The following is a 19770-nucleotide window of genomic DNA, read 5'->3' on the forward strand; positions in this document are numbered from 1 at the left end:
CTTCTCGTATTCCATCCCGCCCTGTTATTCAGGTTGGAACGGCACCCGTTTGTCAGGTAGGCCTGGAGTTCTTCCGGGACCCTAGAGACGCCCCTCTCCCGCAATTGCCCCCCAAGACTTCATAGGTGATATGTGTTAGACAGCCCGCCTTAAACTGACTGCCCTGCCGCTGTTTGGAGTATGGCTTGAAGCTGTATGCTATTCCACTCCCTCGGCGTTCCGGCCACCGGTAGTGCGCCTCAGTAGGATGTTGCTCCGGTCTTACAGCATGACCCCTACTGGTATTCTCCTTTCGCTTGATCTCGTTTCTCACTCAGCACAATCTATCTCGCTTCTAGTCCTTTCTTAGGGCACCGCCGCTATGCTGAGCAGGCACGGTCCCGTTACGTTCTTTCCAATGCCAAGCCTCTGTCAGGATCCCACCCCTGACAGAGGCCCTACTGTCTCTTCCTCCACAACACCCTCTGCCACAAGGTGTTGCTTCGTTCAATCCAGTCAGCTTTCTCCTCTAACTTCCTGCCTGACCCCCAGTTTACCCACTATGGTGGGGAGTGGCCTAATGAATAGAACCCTTAGCTCCCCCCGGAGGCCCAGCTGTGAAACATATTGGTGTCTGTGATACCTGCTCAGAGGAACTCCTTCAGTGCCATCGAACGCACCATGGCTCCCCATAGTGGCGGATCCACAGTACTGCAACGACCAGGACTCTGGGGCGCTGCACTCCCCCCTGGTTAAACACAGTACTCTGGGACTGGGAAGAAAACAACAATACAGGTTAGCAAAAAGACATACAATTTTGTTGAGTGCAAAACAATAAGTATACTTGAACAGGCTTCCCTTTATGGGAGGTGAGGACACTTTTAACGTTACAAACATAATTAAATATCATAGCAACAGGCTCCAATTAACTCTCATTACCCAACCGGGTATTCTACTAAGTGCAAATTTTTGTGAACAATAATTTAACATTGCCTTTAAGGATTCACACTCTAAATCCACTAAAGACCTTCCTATAATCACATTATAAGGTATTCTAACTTTTCATTCGCCTTCTTTGGAATCTGCAGGACCGCCTGTCCTATCGGCGCCAGACCTACTGCCTCTCCTTTCTGTTACAGGACCACCCCGTTCAGCCAGGGCCTACTGCCTTTTCAACTACTATACATAGTATAGAACATAACTTTACTTTCAATTTGAGAACACTGAGCCGGCTCTACTTGGCTCCTATAAGGACTCGCTCCCTAACCCCTACGGGTTCACTCTCTGTCCTTAGTAATGAACTAACTTTCTATGGGGACTCAGGGTTTACCTTCTATCCTCACCTTCGTTATTACTTCCTTTCTTTCAACTATGCAGGACTCTAATTCTTCCCCTACGGGCTCTCTGCATCTTTCCTTTTAAAGAACATTATCTAGGTTTCACATTTCAAACAGATTAAACACACATAACTTTTCCTTATGCATAACAGTTACATTTCTTCCAGAGCATCATCATATTACGGTTCTAAAACAGTATCACTTTCAAGTTTAGGTCACACATCCCCCTTAAGAGGGGATCAAGTCTTTCTGAGGTAGCTCGTTTTCTCAGCCTACCAGTCTTTGCTCAGCAAAGGTTCCAGAACGGTATCTTCGCAAAGAGTCTTTAAGTAAAACCAGTAGAAAGCGCCTTTAAGAAGGTGCAAACTATTTACACGAAAGTTTGGATCATGCACTGTTCATGATTTCTCAGTTTGTAAAACTTATGCAAAAACTGGTAGGAAAAACAAACAATAGGGATCCCGGGTCAACTAAGGGATCCATAAAGAGTTAACCCTGAACGGGTTTAGCAGCAAACAGTATACAAACAGTTAACGGACAAAACTATTTAAATTTTCAGGTTTCCGAGGTTTACTCTTGCTCAGGTGACCGGGGGTCCGGGCCTCCGGCTGCTGTGGCGCCGGTGCCCGTGGCCCGAACGTGAAGGTGAACTCGGCTGGCCAACTCGGTGGCTGCTACCAGGCGCACCGTTGCGATGGTGACAAGGTCGGGTGCTCCTGGGACCAGGTCCGGGGTAGTGAGTGTCGCGGCTCCAGACATACACCGCCGAACGTTCCGTGCATACCACCCGAGCGGGTTCTGGTGACGGTTGTAGGTCACCTGATCCCCCTTTTGCAACGGTTCTCCGCCTCGGCCACAGCAGGGGGTCCTTACGTTACAGTGCGCAACAAAAACATCAGTATCCAATCCCGGCTCATGTATGAGGCCCCATCCCCTTTTTACATGGTAGGCCAACACAGTTCCCCGCCTGACCGCGTCTCGGTCATCCCATGCCGGAGGGGATTGTTGTACTTTCAATGGACCCATCAACTCGACCTCTTTCCGTCCTTCCCAATGTAGGATCAAGCACTGTCTATATTGTTCCCACGTAAGCACCGCAAGAGTGAATCCGTTCTCCCGGGATCCATCTGTCCCAACCCAGGGGTTGTCCCACCGAAGAACTACCCCGTCTGGGCTCACATCCACGGGTTCCCCCATTCTAGTCGGCAGCGGTGGCACCATCCTTCCCAGGGCATTGAGGGGTAATACCATTAACCCCGCCGAGAAGCGTCGACCCTCACTGAGATGGGGGCCGATCGTGGAAGCGGGTTCGTGGGGGGGCGCAGGGGCGCTTTCCGTACCTGCGCCTGATGTGGTTCCATCGATGCCGATCTGGTCCATTAACAAGGGTGCTGGAGTCGGCCGCAGCCCGGACCGCGGCTCCTCCGATGGGGTCCCCGAACGCTGTTCCGCTCGCTGTGGTTCCTCCTCCGCTGACTCCGAGGTCGGGATTGGGTGACTCGGCTCCGCTATCTGTTCCAAAGGCTTCGGATCCGCCGGCTGTAGAGGACACAGGTCCACCTCTGGTGAACGAGGGTAAGCCGGGACTGCTCCTTCCCCGTTCCGGTACTTGCCGTTCATCATCGCGGTCTGATAGTCGGTGGCAGTGCATGCATCTGACTCCGCCATTTCTCCGAGGTCGGGCTTCTCCATCACCCGCTTCCCGCCGTTGCAAATTAGGAGGTTGTCCTCTGCTTTGGGGCAGGTCATCTCCTTGCAGCCAGAAGCGCAGGGGGCGGTATCCATTTCTCGCGCCATTCTGGTAGTCTCCTCCCATAGCACGCCCTCCTTCTTCTCCGAAGTAGCAATGGCGGCGGCTTTTGGCGGGAACTTCTCTTGGTCAATGGTAGCACACAGTCTTTGCAATAAAGTACAGTTCAAGCACAACAAATCACAGTTCCAAGGCACACATGACCTGATTCTTCAGGCTTAAGTAGATCCTGTTCGTGACGCCAAGTTCTGGAGCGCCCCCACACCGCCGCAGGGCCGGGGGGTACCCGGAGCCGGGCCTCTGAGTCTCAGTCCTGGGGTTATCACGGTGGCTAGGCCCGGTCCGTGGCCCTGTCTGTCAGTGGGGGACGTCCGATGCAATAAGTGGGGTTAATGGTGGTGTAGCGGTGCAGGTCGCGGCAAATAACGAGGACACCAGGTTGCAGTCTCTTTACCTCTTTACTGGAGATCTCTGAGTCCTCAGTCCAGAATACGGTTCACCAGGCTGCGCAAGTCCGACCGGTCCAATGGCACCTCCAGAGTTCTCCTCACAGGTGGAAATCAGTGCCCTCCTTCTAGCGCTGTGTGTTGTAGTCCTTCCCTGCTGTGCTCACGGAAAGTACCCCACAACCGTTGTGTCTGTTTCTTAAGTTCCCTCACAACTCGATTACTTGATGTTCTTCTCGTATTCCATCCCGCCCTGTTATTCAGGTTGGAACGGCACCCGTTTGTCAGGTAGGCCTGGAGTTCTTCCGGGACCCTAGAGACGCCCCTCTCCCGCAATTGCCCCCCAAGACTTCATAGGTGATATGTGTTAGACAGCCCTCCTTAAACTGACTGCCCTGCCGCTGTTTGGAGTATGGCGTGAAGCTGTATGCTATTCCACTCCCTCGGCGTTCCGGCCACCGGTAGTGCGCCTCAGTAGGATGTTGCTCCGGTCTTACAGCATGACCCCTACTGGTATTCTCCTTTCGCTTGATCTCGTTTCTCACTCAGCACAATCTATCTCGCTTCTAGTCCTTTCTTAGGGCACCGCCGCTATGCTGAGCAGGCACGGTCCCGTTACGTTCTTTCCAATGCCAAGCCTCTGTCAGGATCCCACCCCTGACAGAGGCCCTACTGTCTCTTCCTCCACAACACCCTCTGCCACAAGGTGTTGCTTCGTTCAATCCAGTCAGCTTTCTCCTCTAACTTCCTGCCTGACCCCCAGTTTACCCACTATGGTGGGGAGTGGCCTAATGAATAGAACCCTTAGCTCCCCCCGGAGGCCCAGCTGTGAAACATATTGGTGTCTGTGATACCTGCTCAGAGGAACTCCTTCAGTGCCATCGAACGCACCATGGCTCCCCATAGTGGCGGATCCACAGTACTGCAACGACCAGGACTCTGGGGCGCTGCATATGCATGAGAATATTGTAATCATGGAAGGGGCTATTATATTTACTTTGTAAAGTGTACAATCGGCGGAGAGCATTATTGGTGCTTATGATTACTATGTACGGCCCTTAGACTTCACTTTCTTGTCATTATCAGATCTGTGACATCATTTCTAAGTGGGAACAGGCATCCAAGGAGCAGCTGCCTGGGAAATGTGACGGAACCCGGACTGTACGGCTGACATATAAAAACAGGTGCTGGATATCATTCTTCTTTAATGGGGTTTTGGAACATTCATAATTTTTATTAGTTGCTTAAGTGCATGCATTTCATTCTAAAAACAAAATCATGTTTGCAACTGTGTTTCATTAAAAATGATGCACCGATTGTCTTTTATACTCCTTGCCTTGTACTATTGCTGGCTGCACAATTAAACCCTTCACGACCTTGGACATATAGATACGTGTCAGGTCGTTTCCCTGCCTTTGATGCGGGCTCCAGCACTGATCCTCCAGCTCGTTTTCAAAAATATAAAAAAATTATAAAAAAAAAGTTAAACTCTCCCCCTTTTGACCCATTGAAAATAAAACAATAGAAAAAAAAACACATATTTGATATCGCTGCTTTCAGAAATGTCCGATCTATGAAAATGTAAAGTAAATTAATACAATTGGTAAATGGCGTAACGAGAAAAAAATCAAAAAATGCCAGAATTGCGATGCTTTGGCTGCCGCGACACTGCGAAATAAGAGTCAATCAAAATATCACTGCTACCCCAAAATGGTATCAATAAAAACGTCAGATCGAGACGCAAAAAATAAGCTAGCAACCAGCCCCAGATCCTGAAAAATGAAGAAACTAAGGGTCTCAGAAAATGGTGACATAAGCTAAATTTAGGATTTTATTCACCACTTAAATAAAGAATCTATACATGTTTGGTTTCTGCGTACTCGTACTGACCTGGGGAATCATATTGCCAGGTCAGTTTTATCATTTAGTGAACGTAAAATAAAAAATATTTAAAAAACCAACTGTGGAATTACACTTTTTTTTTTTGCAGTTTCAATGTAGTTTTTTTTTTTTCCCCATTTTCCAGTACCTTATATGGTAAAATCAATGGTGTCATTCAAAATTAAAATTTGTCCTGCAAAAAAAAAAACCCTCATACGGCTATATCGACGGAAATAAATAAAAAACAGCTATGGCTCTGGGAAGAAAGGGAACAAAAAACGGAAAAGGGGGAAGGGGTTAATGGAGAATCCATCAGTGAGCGCGCTATGACAGTCTGATAGGGGAGTATGTAACGCTTCTAGCTGTCTTTTCTGAGCTCTTCTCCGCTGATTTATGGCCGCAGACCACATCAAAGTTGATGGTGCAGGAAAACAAAGATCCTGGAAAAGCAAAACAATGAAAATTTTTTAAGAAAACCCAATTGCGAAAATTATTTTTAGCCCCAAATATATGTATTAAAGTAATAAATATGTTTAATATGTTCCATTATTTCTATAGAATGGAGTTGGAAGTATAGCGAGTTGTAACTTTCTTCTTCTTCATTACAGGCTGAGTTTCGCCGTGCAGGTGCGAGGGGAGACCGAGAGAGAGAAACTGCTGCTAATGTACCAGACGAATGATAAAATCGTTAATGGCATCTTTCCAGTAAATAAGGAGCTGGCGCTAGAGCTGGCGGCCCTGCTTGCCCAGGTAACCTCTGAGAAATCAGCGACGTATACCTTTTAATGCAATTTCCAAAGCAATTACTTTTAATGAAGCAGCCGCTAATGTGCGGAACACCGTTAACCACTAATTATACAATTTGACGTCCCGATGTAAAGATGGCTTCCCGAGGTGGATTAACCGTCCCTCCATATCTTAGTCTTTTTTGCTTTTTTTTTTTTTTTCCAGTCTATTGCAGGTGGATAACAGATGTAAAAAGCCAAGGTATTATTAGCGTATTGTTCTAATGGGTCTACGTGTGCGGTAATGTGCCTAATGTATGGAATAATGGCAGCAAAGTGACTTTAGAAGAAAGAGACTCAAACCAGTGTGGGTTCTTACATAAGCTACGGAAAGTGACTTTTTTTTCTCGGAGGATCTGCTATAAAGTAATGTTTTGCAGTAAGAAACTAAATAAATGAACGCACATCTCATAGGAAAGCAAAAAATAATTACTTAATAGGGATTTAGATAACAGATTAGTTGAAAGATTCTCGGATTCACCATTATCTCTGCTTTTCCCTTATTAAAGGGGTTGTTCAAGGATAAGATATTGATGACCTATCCTTACAATAGCTCATCAAAATCACCTCGGTGGGGGTCCGATACTCACAACCCCACCGATCAGTTGTGTGCAGGTCCCACGGTATATGGCGCCAGAACATGACGCTAGGTGACTACAGCTCAGATGATACTCATTCTTAGATTCTCCTCTTCCGTCCTTCTAATATTTAAGGAATATTGTATTCTACTATTTAATATTTGATTCTGAGAATTCATCCTGAAAGCATTCTTGTTTGTATTAGACCTCATTCACATGTCCGATTTCCATGGTATCACGGACAGCACTCGTACCAGTGACGGTCTATGGGGCCATTTGCATGTCCGTGACTTTCTCGTGGACTGAGAGGTCTGCGGAAAATCACAAAGACATGTCCAAATTTTTATCCGAGGGTCAAATCAACATCGGCAATGCAGCTCTGGGGGTCCATGAAAAAATTAGATGATATCCAGGTGCGGTTCAATTTTTACAGACTGTCAGAAAGGAGAAGATGGAGAACGTTTTTTTTTCTCCACGTATGGGAAAAACTGATGATACTTGGACCAAACTCTGACCAAAGTCTGATCATAATAACGGGACAGTTTTTTTTCGTTCGTGATAAAAACTGACGTCTGAATGAAGCCTTACATATTTTGGCCTCTCATCAGTATGTAGTCCTTTAAATAAGGATTGTGTTTTACGTTAGGGTGGACAGGCACTTACAGCCCTTCCTACTTTTTTTCTAACCTTCCCATATTTAGATTGCTTTATAAAAGGATTGAGAAATCATTTTTGTTAATGTATTGAACCATGAGTAAGTGTGGCCTATCCATTTGAAACGCGTTGGTTTTCTTAGATTTTAATCTTTTTTTTTCTATCATATCCTTCCTGTGGATTAATTGAATAAAGAAGAATGCTTTTATAAGATTTGTTTGAGGGCTGGACTGCACTTCTATTATCTCCCAGATGAGCTGCAGTACCTAACAAAGGCCACTGCACATTGAGTGGCGCTGAGCTGTTCTGGCCCCATGCGATGTTTACTTCTGGCTCCCGTGAGAGCTGCAAATAACTGATTGGCCAGAGGTGCGAGTTGTTATATATCACTGATATGATATTGTTGACCCATCCTATGGATACATCATATATTTCAAAGCTCTGAGCAGCCTCTTTAAGGGTCCCGTACACCTTAAAGGGGACGAATTCAGTAGCCGTAACTGTCCATCTAATGTGTATGGAGGCCTCCCATCTCTCCAGCAACCCAGATCATGGACATTGAAGGATACATGATGAATTGTAATTGAATTGTTTCTTGTTGTACATTCATATTCATAAAGCAGCGCCTTACTCACTCTCCCCATTGAGAACACATGCACGCTCAGCCGCACCGAACGTGCATGTATATGGAGAAAAGGAAGGAGTTTCGGCACCTTTATGCCAGCCCTTGGAGTATCTCAGCAACCATGTTAGACACTTCTCATGGCTCATCTACATGTGGTCTAGTATGTTGTGGCAAATATGGTAGTAGATCATATTAGATCTGTTTTACAATTTGTTTCCCATGTTACTTTTGTAGACAGTTCTCAAAACTACCAAAGTACAAAAAGTGTCAAAAAGGCAGAATACACTTGGCTCCTTACATGATATTAACCGCAGCATTGTCCTTTCAGAGATGCTGTTAGGATTTCCTTCACCCAGGACAAGATTTATCTGCCCAAAACTGTATGGTTTGATGGTGTACCCACTTTCACCCTAACCTCAGCGCAGATATCTTGCCTGCTCCTCAACTATGCTCCTAGCTCTCCAGGAGTTCATCTTCAGGGTGAATGTATTGTCATATCCTTGAACAGTACATGATTAGGCCATTCAGTGGGATTTACCAGCCTATTCCTTAATACTGAGCATAGTTCTCTCCTCAAAACATAAAAAAAATCATTGTAGCCTTGGAAAAAGTAGCTGAAGTTGGCGACAATCATGGGCAACCTTTCTAAAGTTAAAATCGCCACCTGGTCCATTACAGTAAAAGGATTGACCACAGCCAAGAGGGTGCTCCTTCATAATTCAGTCATCCATGTCTTGGGACCAGATGCCACCAGCATCTTCTGATTTGCAATCAGCTCCATGTTATTGGAGTCACACCACTTGATGTACACCACAGTGTGGCGATTAACAGGATCACTTTCCAGTAGTGTCCTCTAGTATGTGATGGACATATGCTTGCATTTCTTGATTCGCTCTTTTTGGGTTTCTACAGGTGGAAAGTGGAGACTTTGAACGACCTCTCCAGGCAACAGCTAGTCAATTAAAGTCCAACCAGGCATTAAGGCAAACACTGGAAAAATTTTATCCAAAAAGGTACAGAGCGGACTGCACAGAGGAGCAGTTACGGTAGGTACTACAACTTTATAGTCTACAAGGGAACATAAGATGTTCCATCAATAGAGTCAATTTGTTCAAGTAGCACTTATCGAGAATCATTTTGGATTGTCTTTCCTTTTATCTGTCTGTTTGAGTATCTTCCACCTATTGAAATCCAAGTTAGACCCTATTCCTGGTAGATGTTCCCGGCCTCTTCATGGAGAAAGATATCAAGCTCTTTGAAGAGCGTGAATCCGCACATACTGGGATGTTCCATTTATAATCTCATTATGATTTATATTATTCTTAGAGAATGTTCACATCACGTTTGAGCCACATTTTGTGACTATTGTGGTGATTCTGTTTGTAACCCTGAAAAAAAGGGGATGTGTTGTGAATTTGGATTTTGGGCTCCCCCGGTGGCCACTGGTGGAATTGAACTTGTGTCATCATCTTTCCTGTTCACCTGTTCTCATCAGATCTGGGTGTCGCTATATAACCTGGCTTCTCTGTTAGTTGCTTGCCGGTCAACAATGTTATCAGAAGCCTCTCTGTGCTTGTTCCTGCTCCCAGACATCTACTAGATAAGTTGGACTTTCGTCCATGTTTGTTTTTGCTTTTTGGTTCCAGTTCACAGCTGCAGTTTCGTTACTGTGTCTGGAAAGCTCTTGTTGATCAGGAATTGCCACTCTGGTATTATGAGTTAATGCCAGAGTCCTAAAGTAATTTCTGGATGGTGTTTTGTTAGGGTTTTCTGCTGACCATGAAAGTGTTCTTTCTGTCTTCTGCTATCTAGAAAGCGGACCTCAAATTTGCTAAAACTATTTTCCTGCTGTGTTTGTTATTTCATCTAAAATCACCGCCAATATATGTGGGGGGCCTCTGTCTCCTTTTTGGGCATTTCTCTAGAGGTGAGCCAGGTCTTATATTTCCCTCTGCTAGCATTATTTAGTTCTCCGGCCGGCGCTGGGCATATAGGGATAAAAAGTAGGACATGCTACTTCTAGTTGTGCGGTAGGTTTAGTTCATGGTCAGTACAGTTCCCATCTTCCAAGAGCTTGTTCCTATATAGGCTTATGCTATGTTCTCTAGCCATGGAGATCATGACAGTTTGACCGGCCTACTAAAGGGTTAATTCCTTGGCTGAGAAAGGAGTGAAATAAGAAGTCTGCTGAGAGTTTTTTTTTTTTTTTTTTTTGTGCTCTTAATTGGATCATTTGCTAGTCTGTCTATGCTGCAGTCTTTTTTTTTTTTCTCTCTCCTTCTAATCTTTGAATGGCTCTGTGTTCACCTGTTTATTATGGATCTTCAGAGTGTAACTGCAGGTTTGAATAATCTCACCACGAAAGTACAAAATTTGCAAGATTTTGTTGTTCATGCTCCGGTATCTGAACCGAGAATTCCTCTGCCGGAATTTTTCTCGGGGAATAGATCTGGTTTTCAGAATTTTAGAAATAATTGCAAGTTATTTTTGTCCCTGAAATCTCGTTCTGCCGGGGACCCTGCACAGCAGGTTCGGATTGTGATTTCTCTGCTCCGTGGCGACCCTCAAGACTGGGCTTTTTCATTGGCACCAGGGGATCCTGCGTTGCGCAATGTAGATGCGTTTTTTCTGGCCTTGGGGTTGCTTTATGACGAACCTCATTTGGAACTTCAGGCAGAAAAAACTTTGATGTCCCTATCTCAGGGGCAAGATGAAGCTGAAATTTACTGCCAGAGATTCCGTAAATGGTCTGTGCTTACTCAGTGGAATGAGTGTGCCTTGGCGGCTACTTTCAGAGAGGGTCTCTCTGATGCCATTAAGGATGTTATGGTGGGGTTCCCTGTGCCTGCGGGTCTGAATGAGTCCATGACAATGGCTATTCAGATCGATAGGCGTCTGCGGGAGCGCAAACCAGTGCACCATCTGGCGGTGTCCACTGAGAAGACGCCAGAAAGTATGCAGTGTGATAGAATTCTGTCCAGAAGCGAGCGGCAGAATTTTAGACGGAAAAATGGGTTGTGTTTCTATTGTGGGGATTCTACTCATGTTATATCAGCATGCTCTAAGCGTACTAAAAAGCTTGATAAGTCTGTTTCCATTGGCACTTTACAGTCTAAGTTTATTTTGTCTGTGACCCTGATTTGCTCTTTGTCATCTATTACCACGGACGCCTATATCGACTCTGGCGCCGCTTTGAGTCTTATGGATTGGTCCTTTGCCAATCGTTGTGGGTATGATTTAGAGCCTTTGGAGACTCTTATTCCTCTGAAGGGGATTGACTCCACCCCATTGGCTAATAATAAACCACAATACTGGACACAAGTAACTATGCGTATTAATCCGGATCACCAGGAGATTATTCGTTTTCTGGTGCTGTATAATCTACATGATGATTTGGTGCTAGGATTGCCATGGCTGCAGTCTCACAACCCAGTCCTTGACTGGAGAGCTATGTCTGTGTTGAGCTGGGGATGTAAGGGGACTTATGGGGACGTACCTTTGGTTTCCATTTCATCATCTATTCCCTCTGAAATCCCTGAGTTCGTGTCTGATTATCGTGACGTCTTTGAAGAACCCAAGCTGGGTTCACTACCTCCGCACCGTGAGTGCGATTGTGCTATAGATTTAATTCCGGGTAGTAAATACCCAAAGGGTCGTTTATTTAATCTGTCTGTGCCTGAACATGCTGCTATGCGAGAATATATAAAGGAGTCCTTGGAAAAGGGACATATTCGTCCATCGTCATCTCCCTTAGGAGCCGGCTTTTTCTTTGTGTCAAAGAAAGACGGCTCTTTGAGACCATGTATTGATTATCGGCTTTTGAATAAAATCACGGTTAAATATCAATACCCATTGCCGTTGCTGACTGATTTGTTTGCTCGCATAAAGGGGGCCAAGTGGTTCTCTAAGATTGATCTCCGTGGGGCGTATAATTTGGTGCGGATCAGGCAGGGGGATGAGTGGAAAACCGCATTTAATACGCCCGAGGGCCACTTTGAGTATTTGGTGATGCCTTTTGGTCTTTCTAATGCCCCTTCAGTCTTCCAGTCCTTTATGCATGATATTTTCCGCGATTTTTTGGATAAATTTATGATAGTGTATCTGGATGATATTCTGATTTTTTCGGATGACTGGGACTCTCATGTCCAGCAAGTCAAGAGGGTTTTTCAGGTTTTGCGGTCTAATTCTCTGTGTGTCAAGGGTTCTAAGTGCGTTTTTGGGGTTCAGAGAATTTCCTTTTTGGGATATATTTTTTCTCCCTCTTCCATTGAGATGGATCCTGTCAAGGTTCAAGCTATTTGTGATTGGACGCAGCCCTCTTCTCTTAAAAGTCTTCAGAAATTTTTGGGCTTTGCCAACTTTTATCGTCGATTTATTGCTGGTTTTTCGGATGTCGTTAAGCCATTGACCGATTTGACTAGACAGGGTGCTGATGTTGCTAATTGGTCCCCTGATGCTGTGGAGGCTTTTCAGGAGCTTAAGCGCCGTTTTTCTTCTGCCCCTGTGTTGCGTCAGCCTGATGTGGCTCTTCCTTTTCAGGTTGAGGTCGACGCTTCTGAGATCGGAGCTGGGGCAGTGTTGTCGCAGAAAAGTTCTGACTGCTCCGTGATGAGGCCTTGTGCCTTCTTTTCCCGTAAATTTTCGCCCGCTGAGCGGAATTATGATGTTGGGAATCGGGAGCTTTTGGCCATGAAGTGGGCGTTTGAGGAGTGGCGCCATTGGCTTGAGGGGTCCAGACATCAGGTGGTGGTATTGACTGACCACAAAAATTTGATTTATCTTGAGACCGCCAGGCGCCTGAATCCTAGACAGGCGCGCTGGTCATTATTTTTTTCTCGGTTTAATTTTGTGGTGTCATACCTACCGGGTTCTAAGAATGTTAAGGCGGATGCCCTTTCTAGGAGTTTTGAGCCTGATTCACCCGGCAACTCTGAGCCCACAGGTATCCTTAAGGATGGAGTTATTTTGTCAGCCGTTTCTCCAGACCTGCGGCGGGCCTTGCAGGAGTTTCAGGCGGATAGACCGGATCGTTGTCCGCCTGATAGGCTGTTTGTTCCTGATGATTGGACCAGTAGAGTCATCTCTGAGGTGCATTCTTCTGCATTGGCAGGTCATCCTGGAATTTTCGGTACCAGGGATTTGGTGGCAAGATCCTTCTGGTGGCCTTCCCTGTCACGAGATGTGCGAGGCTTTGTGCAGTCTTGTGACGTTTGTGCTCGGGCCAAGCCTTGTTGTTCTCGGGCTAGTGGATTATTGTTGCCCTTGCCTATTCCTAAGAGGCCTTGGACGCACATCTCGATGGATTTTATTTCAGATCTGCCTGTTTCCCAGAAAATGTCTGTCATCTGGGTGGTGTGTGACCGTTTTTCTAAGATGGTCCATTTGGTTCCCCTGCCCAAATTGCCTTCTTCTTCCGAGTTGGTTCCCCTGTTTTTTCAAAATGTTGTTCGTTTGCATGGTATTCCTGAGAATATCGTTTCTGACAGAGGAACCCAATTTGTGTCTAGATTTTGGCGGGCATTCTGTGCTAGGATGGGCATAGATTTGTCTTTTTCGTCTGCTTTTCACCCTCAGACTAATGGCCAGACCGAGCGGACTAATCAGACCCTGGAGACATATCTGAGGTGTTTTGTGTCTGCTGACCAGGATGATTGGGTTGCTTTTTTGCCATTGGCGGAGTTCGCCCTCAATAATCGGGCCAGCTCTGCCACCTTGGTGTCCCCGTTTTTCTGTAATTCGGGGTTCCATCCTCGATTTTCCTCCGGTCAGGTGGAGTCCTCGGATTGTCCTGGAGTGGATGCGGTGGTGGAGAGATTGCATCATATTTGGGGGCAGGTGATGGACAATTTGAAGTTGTCCCAGGAGAAGACTCAGCTTTTTGCCAACCGTTACCGTCGTGTTGGTCCTCGGCTTTGTGTTGGAGATTTGGTGTGGTTGTCTTCTCGTTTTGTCCCTATGAGGGTCTCTTCTCCTAAGTTTAAGCCTCGGTTCATCGGTCCGTATAAAATATTGGAGATTCTTAACCCTGTTTCCTTCCGTTTAGACCTCCCTGCATCCTTTTCCATTCATAACGTTTTTCATCGGTCGTTATTGCGCAGGTATGAGGTACCTGTTGTGCCTTCCGTTGAGCCTCCTGCTCCGGTGTTGGTTGAGGGTGAGTTGGAGTACGTTGTGGAGAAAATCCTAGACTCCCGTGTTTCCAGACGGAGACTCCAGTATCTGGTCAAGTGGAAGGGATACGGCCAGGAGGATAATTCTTGGGTCACTGCATCTGATGTTCATGCCTCCGATCTGGTTCGTGCCTTTCATAGGGCCCATCCTGATCGCCCTGGTGGTTCTGGTGAGGGTTCGGTGCCCCCTCCTTGAGGGGGGGGTACTGTTGTGAATTTGGATTTTGGGCTCCCCCGGTGGCCACTGGTGGAATTGAACTTGTGTCATCATCTTTCCTGTTCACCTGTTCTCATCAGATCTGGGTGTCGCTATATAACCTGGCTTCTCTGTTAGTTGCTTGCCGGTCAACAATGTTATCAGAAGCCTCTCTGTGCTTGTTCCTGCTCCCAGACATCTACTAGATAAGTTGGACTTTCGTCCATGTTTGTTTTTGCTTTTTGGTTCCAGTTCACAGCTGCAGTTTCGTTACTGTGTCTGGAAAGCTCTTGTTGATCAGGAATTGCCACTCTGGTATTATGAGTTAATGCCAGAGTCCTAAAGTAATTTCTGGATGGTGTTTTGTTAGGGTTTTCTGCTGACCATGAAAGTGTTCTTTCTGTCTTCTGCTATCTAGAAAGCGGACCTCAAATTTGCTAAAACTATTTTCCTGCTGTGTTTGTTATTTCATCTAAAATCACCGCCAATATATGTGGGGGGCCTCTGTCTCCTTTTTGGGCATTTCTCTAGAGGTGAGCCAGGTCTTATATTTCCCTCTGCTAGCATTATTTAGTTCTCCGGCCGGCGCTGGGCATATAGGGATAAAAAGTAGGACATGCTACTTCTAGTTGTGCGGTAGGTTTAGTTCATGGTCAGTACAGTTCCCATCTTCCAAGAGCTTGTTCCTATATAGGCTTATGCTATGTTCTCTAGCCATGGAGATCATGACAGGGATGCGGACGTGTCCCCAATGGAGCCATTAACTATAATGAAGCAGACGGATTCACGTTGTGCTCTTTCTGGCCTTTTTTTGGCATGCACAAAAGCTTTATAGTCTATGGATTTCTGTTGTGAATTCCGTTCTTGGGCTCCCTCCGGTGGTTTTAAGTGGAACTGCTGCTCCTTGGATTTAGCTTAGCAGCTGCTTCCACTGATCATCTCTCCTGCTCTGCTATTTAGCCTGGCTCTGATCTTCAGCCAGTGCCAGCTGTCAATGTTTCTTGGTTGGATTCAGATCTCTCCTTGGATTTACTTGATAGTCGGTCCTGTTCAGCAAAGATAAGTCCTTGCATGTTCATTTTTTGTCCTCTTGCTGTGGACTTAATCATTCAGCTCATTTTATGTTTGCTCTAGTCCAGCTTGTCAGTATTCAATATTCAGTTAAGCTGGAAGCTCTGGGGAAGCAGATTTGCCCTCCACACCGTTAGTCAGGTGTGGAGATTTTTTGTAAACTCTGTGATGGATTTTTTAGCTTTTAATACTGACCGCACAGTATCCTTTTCTATCCTGTCTATCTAGTTAGAAGTGGCCTCCTTTGCTAAATCCTGTTTTCATTCTGTGTATGTCATTTCCCTCTCCACTCACAGTCCATATTTGTGGAGGGCTGTCTGTCCTTTGGGAATTTTCTCTGAGGCAAGATAGCTTTCCTGTTTCCATCTTTAGGGGTAGTCAGTTCTCTGGCTGTGACGAGATGTCTAGGGAGTGACAGGAACATTCCACGGCTACTTCTAGTGTTGTGTTAGGTTCAGGAACTGCGGTCAGTAAAGATACCATCTCCTCAGAGCTCGTCCCATGTTGCTCCTTAACCACCAGGTCATAACAGTACAGCTGGCCCACAATGTATTGAATGCATCTCAAAAGAGGGAAAAAAAAAGTTCTGAGCCATTTTTTTTTCTCTGCAGCCTGTTTTGTCTTTTTTTTCCCCTTAATCTCTGGGTGGTTCAGGATTTTGGCGCTGACATGGATGTTCAGGGTTTGTTCTCTCGTGTGGATCAACTTGCTGCAAGGGTACAGAGTATCCAAGATTATGTTGTTCAGACTCCGGTTTTGGAGCCTAGAATTCCTACTCCTGATTTGTTTTTGGGGATAGATCTAAGTTCTTGAACTTTAAAAATAACTGCAGATTGTTTTTTGCTTTGAGACCCCGTTCCTCTGGTGACCCCATTCAGCAGGTGAAAATTGTCATCTCTCTGCTGCGTGGAGACCCTCAGGATTGGGCAATCTCCCTTGAGTCAGGGGATCCGGCATTACTTAATGTAGACGCATTTTTTCAAGCGCTCGGATTACTGTATGATGAACCTAATTCTGTGGATCAGGCAGAAAGAACCTTGTTGACCCTGTGTCAGGGTCAGGAAGCGGCAGAATTATACTGCCAGAAATTTAGAAAATGGTCTGTGCTCACTAAATGGAATGAAGATGCTCTGGCTGCAATTTTCAGAAAGGGTCTTTCTGAAGCCCTTAAAGATGTTATGGTGGGGTTCCCCACGCCTGTTGTTTTGAACGAATCTATGTCTCTAGCCATTCAGATTGATCGGCGCCTGCGCGAGCGCAAGGTTGCGCACCATATGGCAGTGTCCTCTGAGTAGAGTCCTGAGCCTATGCAATGTGATAGGATTTGGACTAGAGCAGAACAGCAGTAATTCAGACGTCAGAATAGGCTGTGTTTTTACTGTGGTGATTCTGCTCATGCTATTTCTGATTGCCCTAAGCGTACTAAGAGGGTCGCTAGGTCTGTTACCATTAGTACTGTGCAGCCTAAATTTCTCTTGTCTGTTACCCTGATTTGCTCATTATCGTCCTTTTCTGTCATGGCATTTGTGGATTCAGGCGCTGCCCTGAATTTAATGGACTTAGAGTTCGCCAGACGCTGTGGTTTTTCCTTACAGCCTTTGCAGAGCCCTATACCCTTAAGGGGCATTGATGCGACACCATTAGCCAAGAATAAACCTCAGTACTGGACTCAGCTGACCATGTGCATGGCTCCAGCACATCAGGAAGATTGTCGTTTTCTGGTGTTGCATAATTTGCATGATGTGGTTGTACTGGGTTTTCCATGGTTACAGGTACATAATCCAGTGCTGGATTGGAAATCCATGTCTGTGACTAGTTGGGGTTGTCAAGGGGTACATAGTGACGTTCCTTTGATGTCAATCTCCTCTCCCCCCTCTTCTGAAGTTCCTGAGTTTTTGTCGGATTTCCAGGATGTATTTGATGAGCCCAAGTCCAGTTCCCTTCCTCCTCATAGGGACTGTGATTGTGCTATTAACTTGATTCCTGGCTGTAAGTTCCCTAAGGGCCGACTTTTCAATCTGTCTGTGCCAGAGCATGCCGCCATGCGGAGTTATATTAAGGAGTCTTTGGAGAAGGGACATATTCGGCCCTCTTCGTCACCGTTGGGAGCGGGATTCTTCTTTGTTGCCAAGAAGGATGGCTCCTTGAGACCCTGTATTGATTATCGCCTTCTTAATAAGATCACGGTCAAATTCCAATACCCTTTACCTTTGCTTTCTGATTTGTTTGCTCGGATTAAGGGGGCTAGTTGGTTTACTAAGATTGACATTCGAGGGGCGTATAATCTTGTTCGTATTAAACAGGGTGACGAATGGAAAACTGCATTTAATACGCCCGAAGGCCATTTTGAATACCTTGTGATGCCATTCAGGCTCTCTAATGCCCCATCTGTCTTTCAGTCCTTCATGCATGATATCTTCCGGAATTATCTTGATAAATTCATGATTGTATATTTGGATGATATCTTGATTTTTTCCGACGATTGGGAGTCTCATGTGAAACAGGTCAGGATAGTATTTCAGATCCTTCGTGCTAACACTTTATTTGTGAAGGGGTCTAAATGCCTATTTGGAGTTCAGAAGGTTTCTTTTTTGGGTTTTATTTTTTCTCCCTCGGCTATAGAAATGGATCCTGTTAAGGTCCAAGCCATTCATGATTGGATTCAACCCACTTCTGTGAAGAGCCTTCAGAAATTTTTGGGCTTTGCTAATTTTTATCGCCGTTTCATTGCCAACTTTTCCAGTGTGGTTAAGCCCCTGACCGATTTGACCAAGAAAGGCGCTGATGTGATGAATTGGTCCTCTGCGGCTGTTGAGGCCTTTCAGGAGCTTAAATGTCGATTTACTTCTGCCCCTGTGTTGCGTCAGCCGGATGTTTCTCTTCCTTTTCAGGTTGAGGTGGACGCTTCTGAGATTGGGGCAGGGGCCGTTTTATCTCAGAGAAGTTCTGATGGTTCTCTGATGAAACCGTGTGCCTTCTTCTCCAGAAAGTTTTCGCCTGCGGAGCGTAATTATGATGTCGGCAATCGGGAGTTGTTGGCTATGAAGTGGGCATTTGAGGAGTGGCGACATTGGCTTGAGGGAGCCAAGCACCGCATTGTGGTCTTGACCGACCATAATAATTTGATTTACCTCGAGTCTGCCAAGCGGTTGAATCCTAGACAGGCTCGATGGTCCCTGTTTTTCTCCCGTTTTGATTTTGTGGTCTCGTATCTTCCGGGATCTAAGAATGTTAAGGCTGATGCCCTCTCTAGGAGTTTTTTGCCTGATTCTCCAGGAGTCCTTGAGCCGGTTGGTATTCTCAAGGAGGGGGTGATTCTTTCTGCCATCTCCCCTGATTTACGGCGGGTGCTTCAGGAATTTCAGGCTGATAAACCTGACCGCTGTCCAGTGGGGAAACTGTTTGTTCCTGATATATGGACTAGTAAGGTAATCTGTGAGGTTCATTGTTCGGTGTTGGCTGGTCATCCTGGGATTTTTGGTACCAGAGATTTGGTTGCTAGGTCCTTTTGGTGGCCTTCCTTGTCACAGGATGTGCTGTTATGATCCTAGTGGTAGAGGATCTCAGAAGTTCCAGCTAAGTCCGCAAACACAAAAACCAGCTCATAGGGAGGTGGTAACTTGGCTGACCGTATATCTGATCCTAGCGCAACAACTAGAAGTAGCCAGGGAACGTACCTACGTTGATTCTAGATGTCTCGCACCAGCCGGAGAACTAACTAACCCTTTCAGAGAAAATAAGACCTCGCTTGCCTCAAGAGAAAGAACCCCAAAGTTATGATACAAGCCCCCACAAATAATAACGGTGAGGTAAGAAGAAAAGACAAACGTAAGTATGAACTAGATTTAGCAAAGAGAGGCCCACTAATTAATAGCAGAAAATAGGAAGAGAACTTATGCGGTCAGCAAAAACCCTACAAAAATATCCATGCTGAATATCCAAGAACCCCCGCACCGACTAACGGTGTGGGGGGAGAATATCAGCCCCCTAGAGCTTCCAGCAAAAATCAGGAATCACATTGTAACAGGCTGGAACAAAATAGCAGCAATGCGAATAAACAAAAATAAGAAAGCAGGACTTCGCTTATCTTGCAAAAAGCAGGAGACCAGGAGTCAGGAGCAAACAGACATAGACTGACTACATCGATTCCAGGCACTAGACTGAGTTTCCAGGAAGTCTAAATAGGAACACCCAAGGCCTAACGAACCAGGTGGGTACCAACCTGGAGAAAGACAATCCAAGTGTCATACCGCTAGTGATCACAAGAGGGAGCCAAGAAATACAGTTCACAACAATGT

General features: G+C 45.7%; 1 protein-coding gene across 1 annotated transcript in view; it reads left to right on the plus strand.

Annotated features, from left to right (window-relative positions):
* PLEKHH2 (pleckstrin homology, MyTH4 and FERM domain containing H2) overlaps nt 1-19770 on the plus strand; it is a 220612-nt gene that overhangs the window by 190553 nt on the left and 10289 nt on the right. The window contains exons 24-26 of the mRNA XM_077282384.1: nt 4599-4696; nt 6002-6143; nt 8948-9081. Of these exons, the coding sequence (XP_077138499.1) occupies nt 4599-4696; nt 6002-6143; nt 8948-9081 (374 nt within the window). The remainder of the gene's footprint in view (nt 1-4598; nt 4697-6001; nt 6144-8947; nt 9082-19770) is intronic.

This window comes from Ranitomeya variabilis, chromosome 2, assembly GCF_051348905.1.
Source record: "Ranitomeya variabilis isolate aRanVar5 chromosome 2, aRanVar5.hap1, whole genome shotgun sequence".
Lineage (NCBI taxonomy): Eukaryota > Metazoa > Chordata > Amphibia > Anura > Dendrobatidae > Ranitomeya > Ranitomeya variabilis.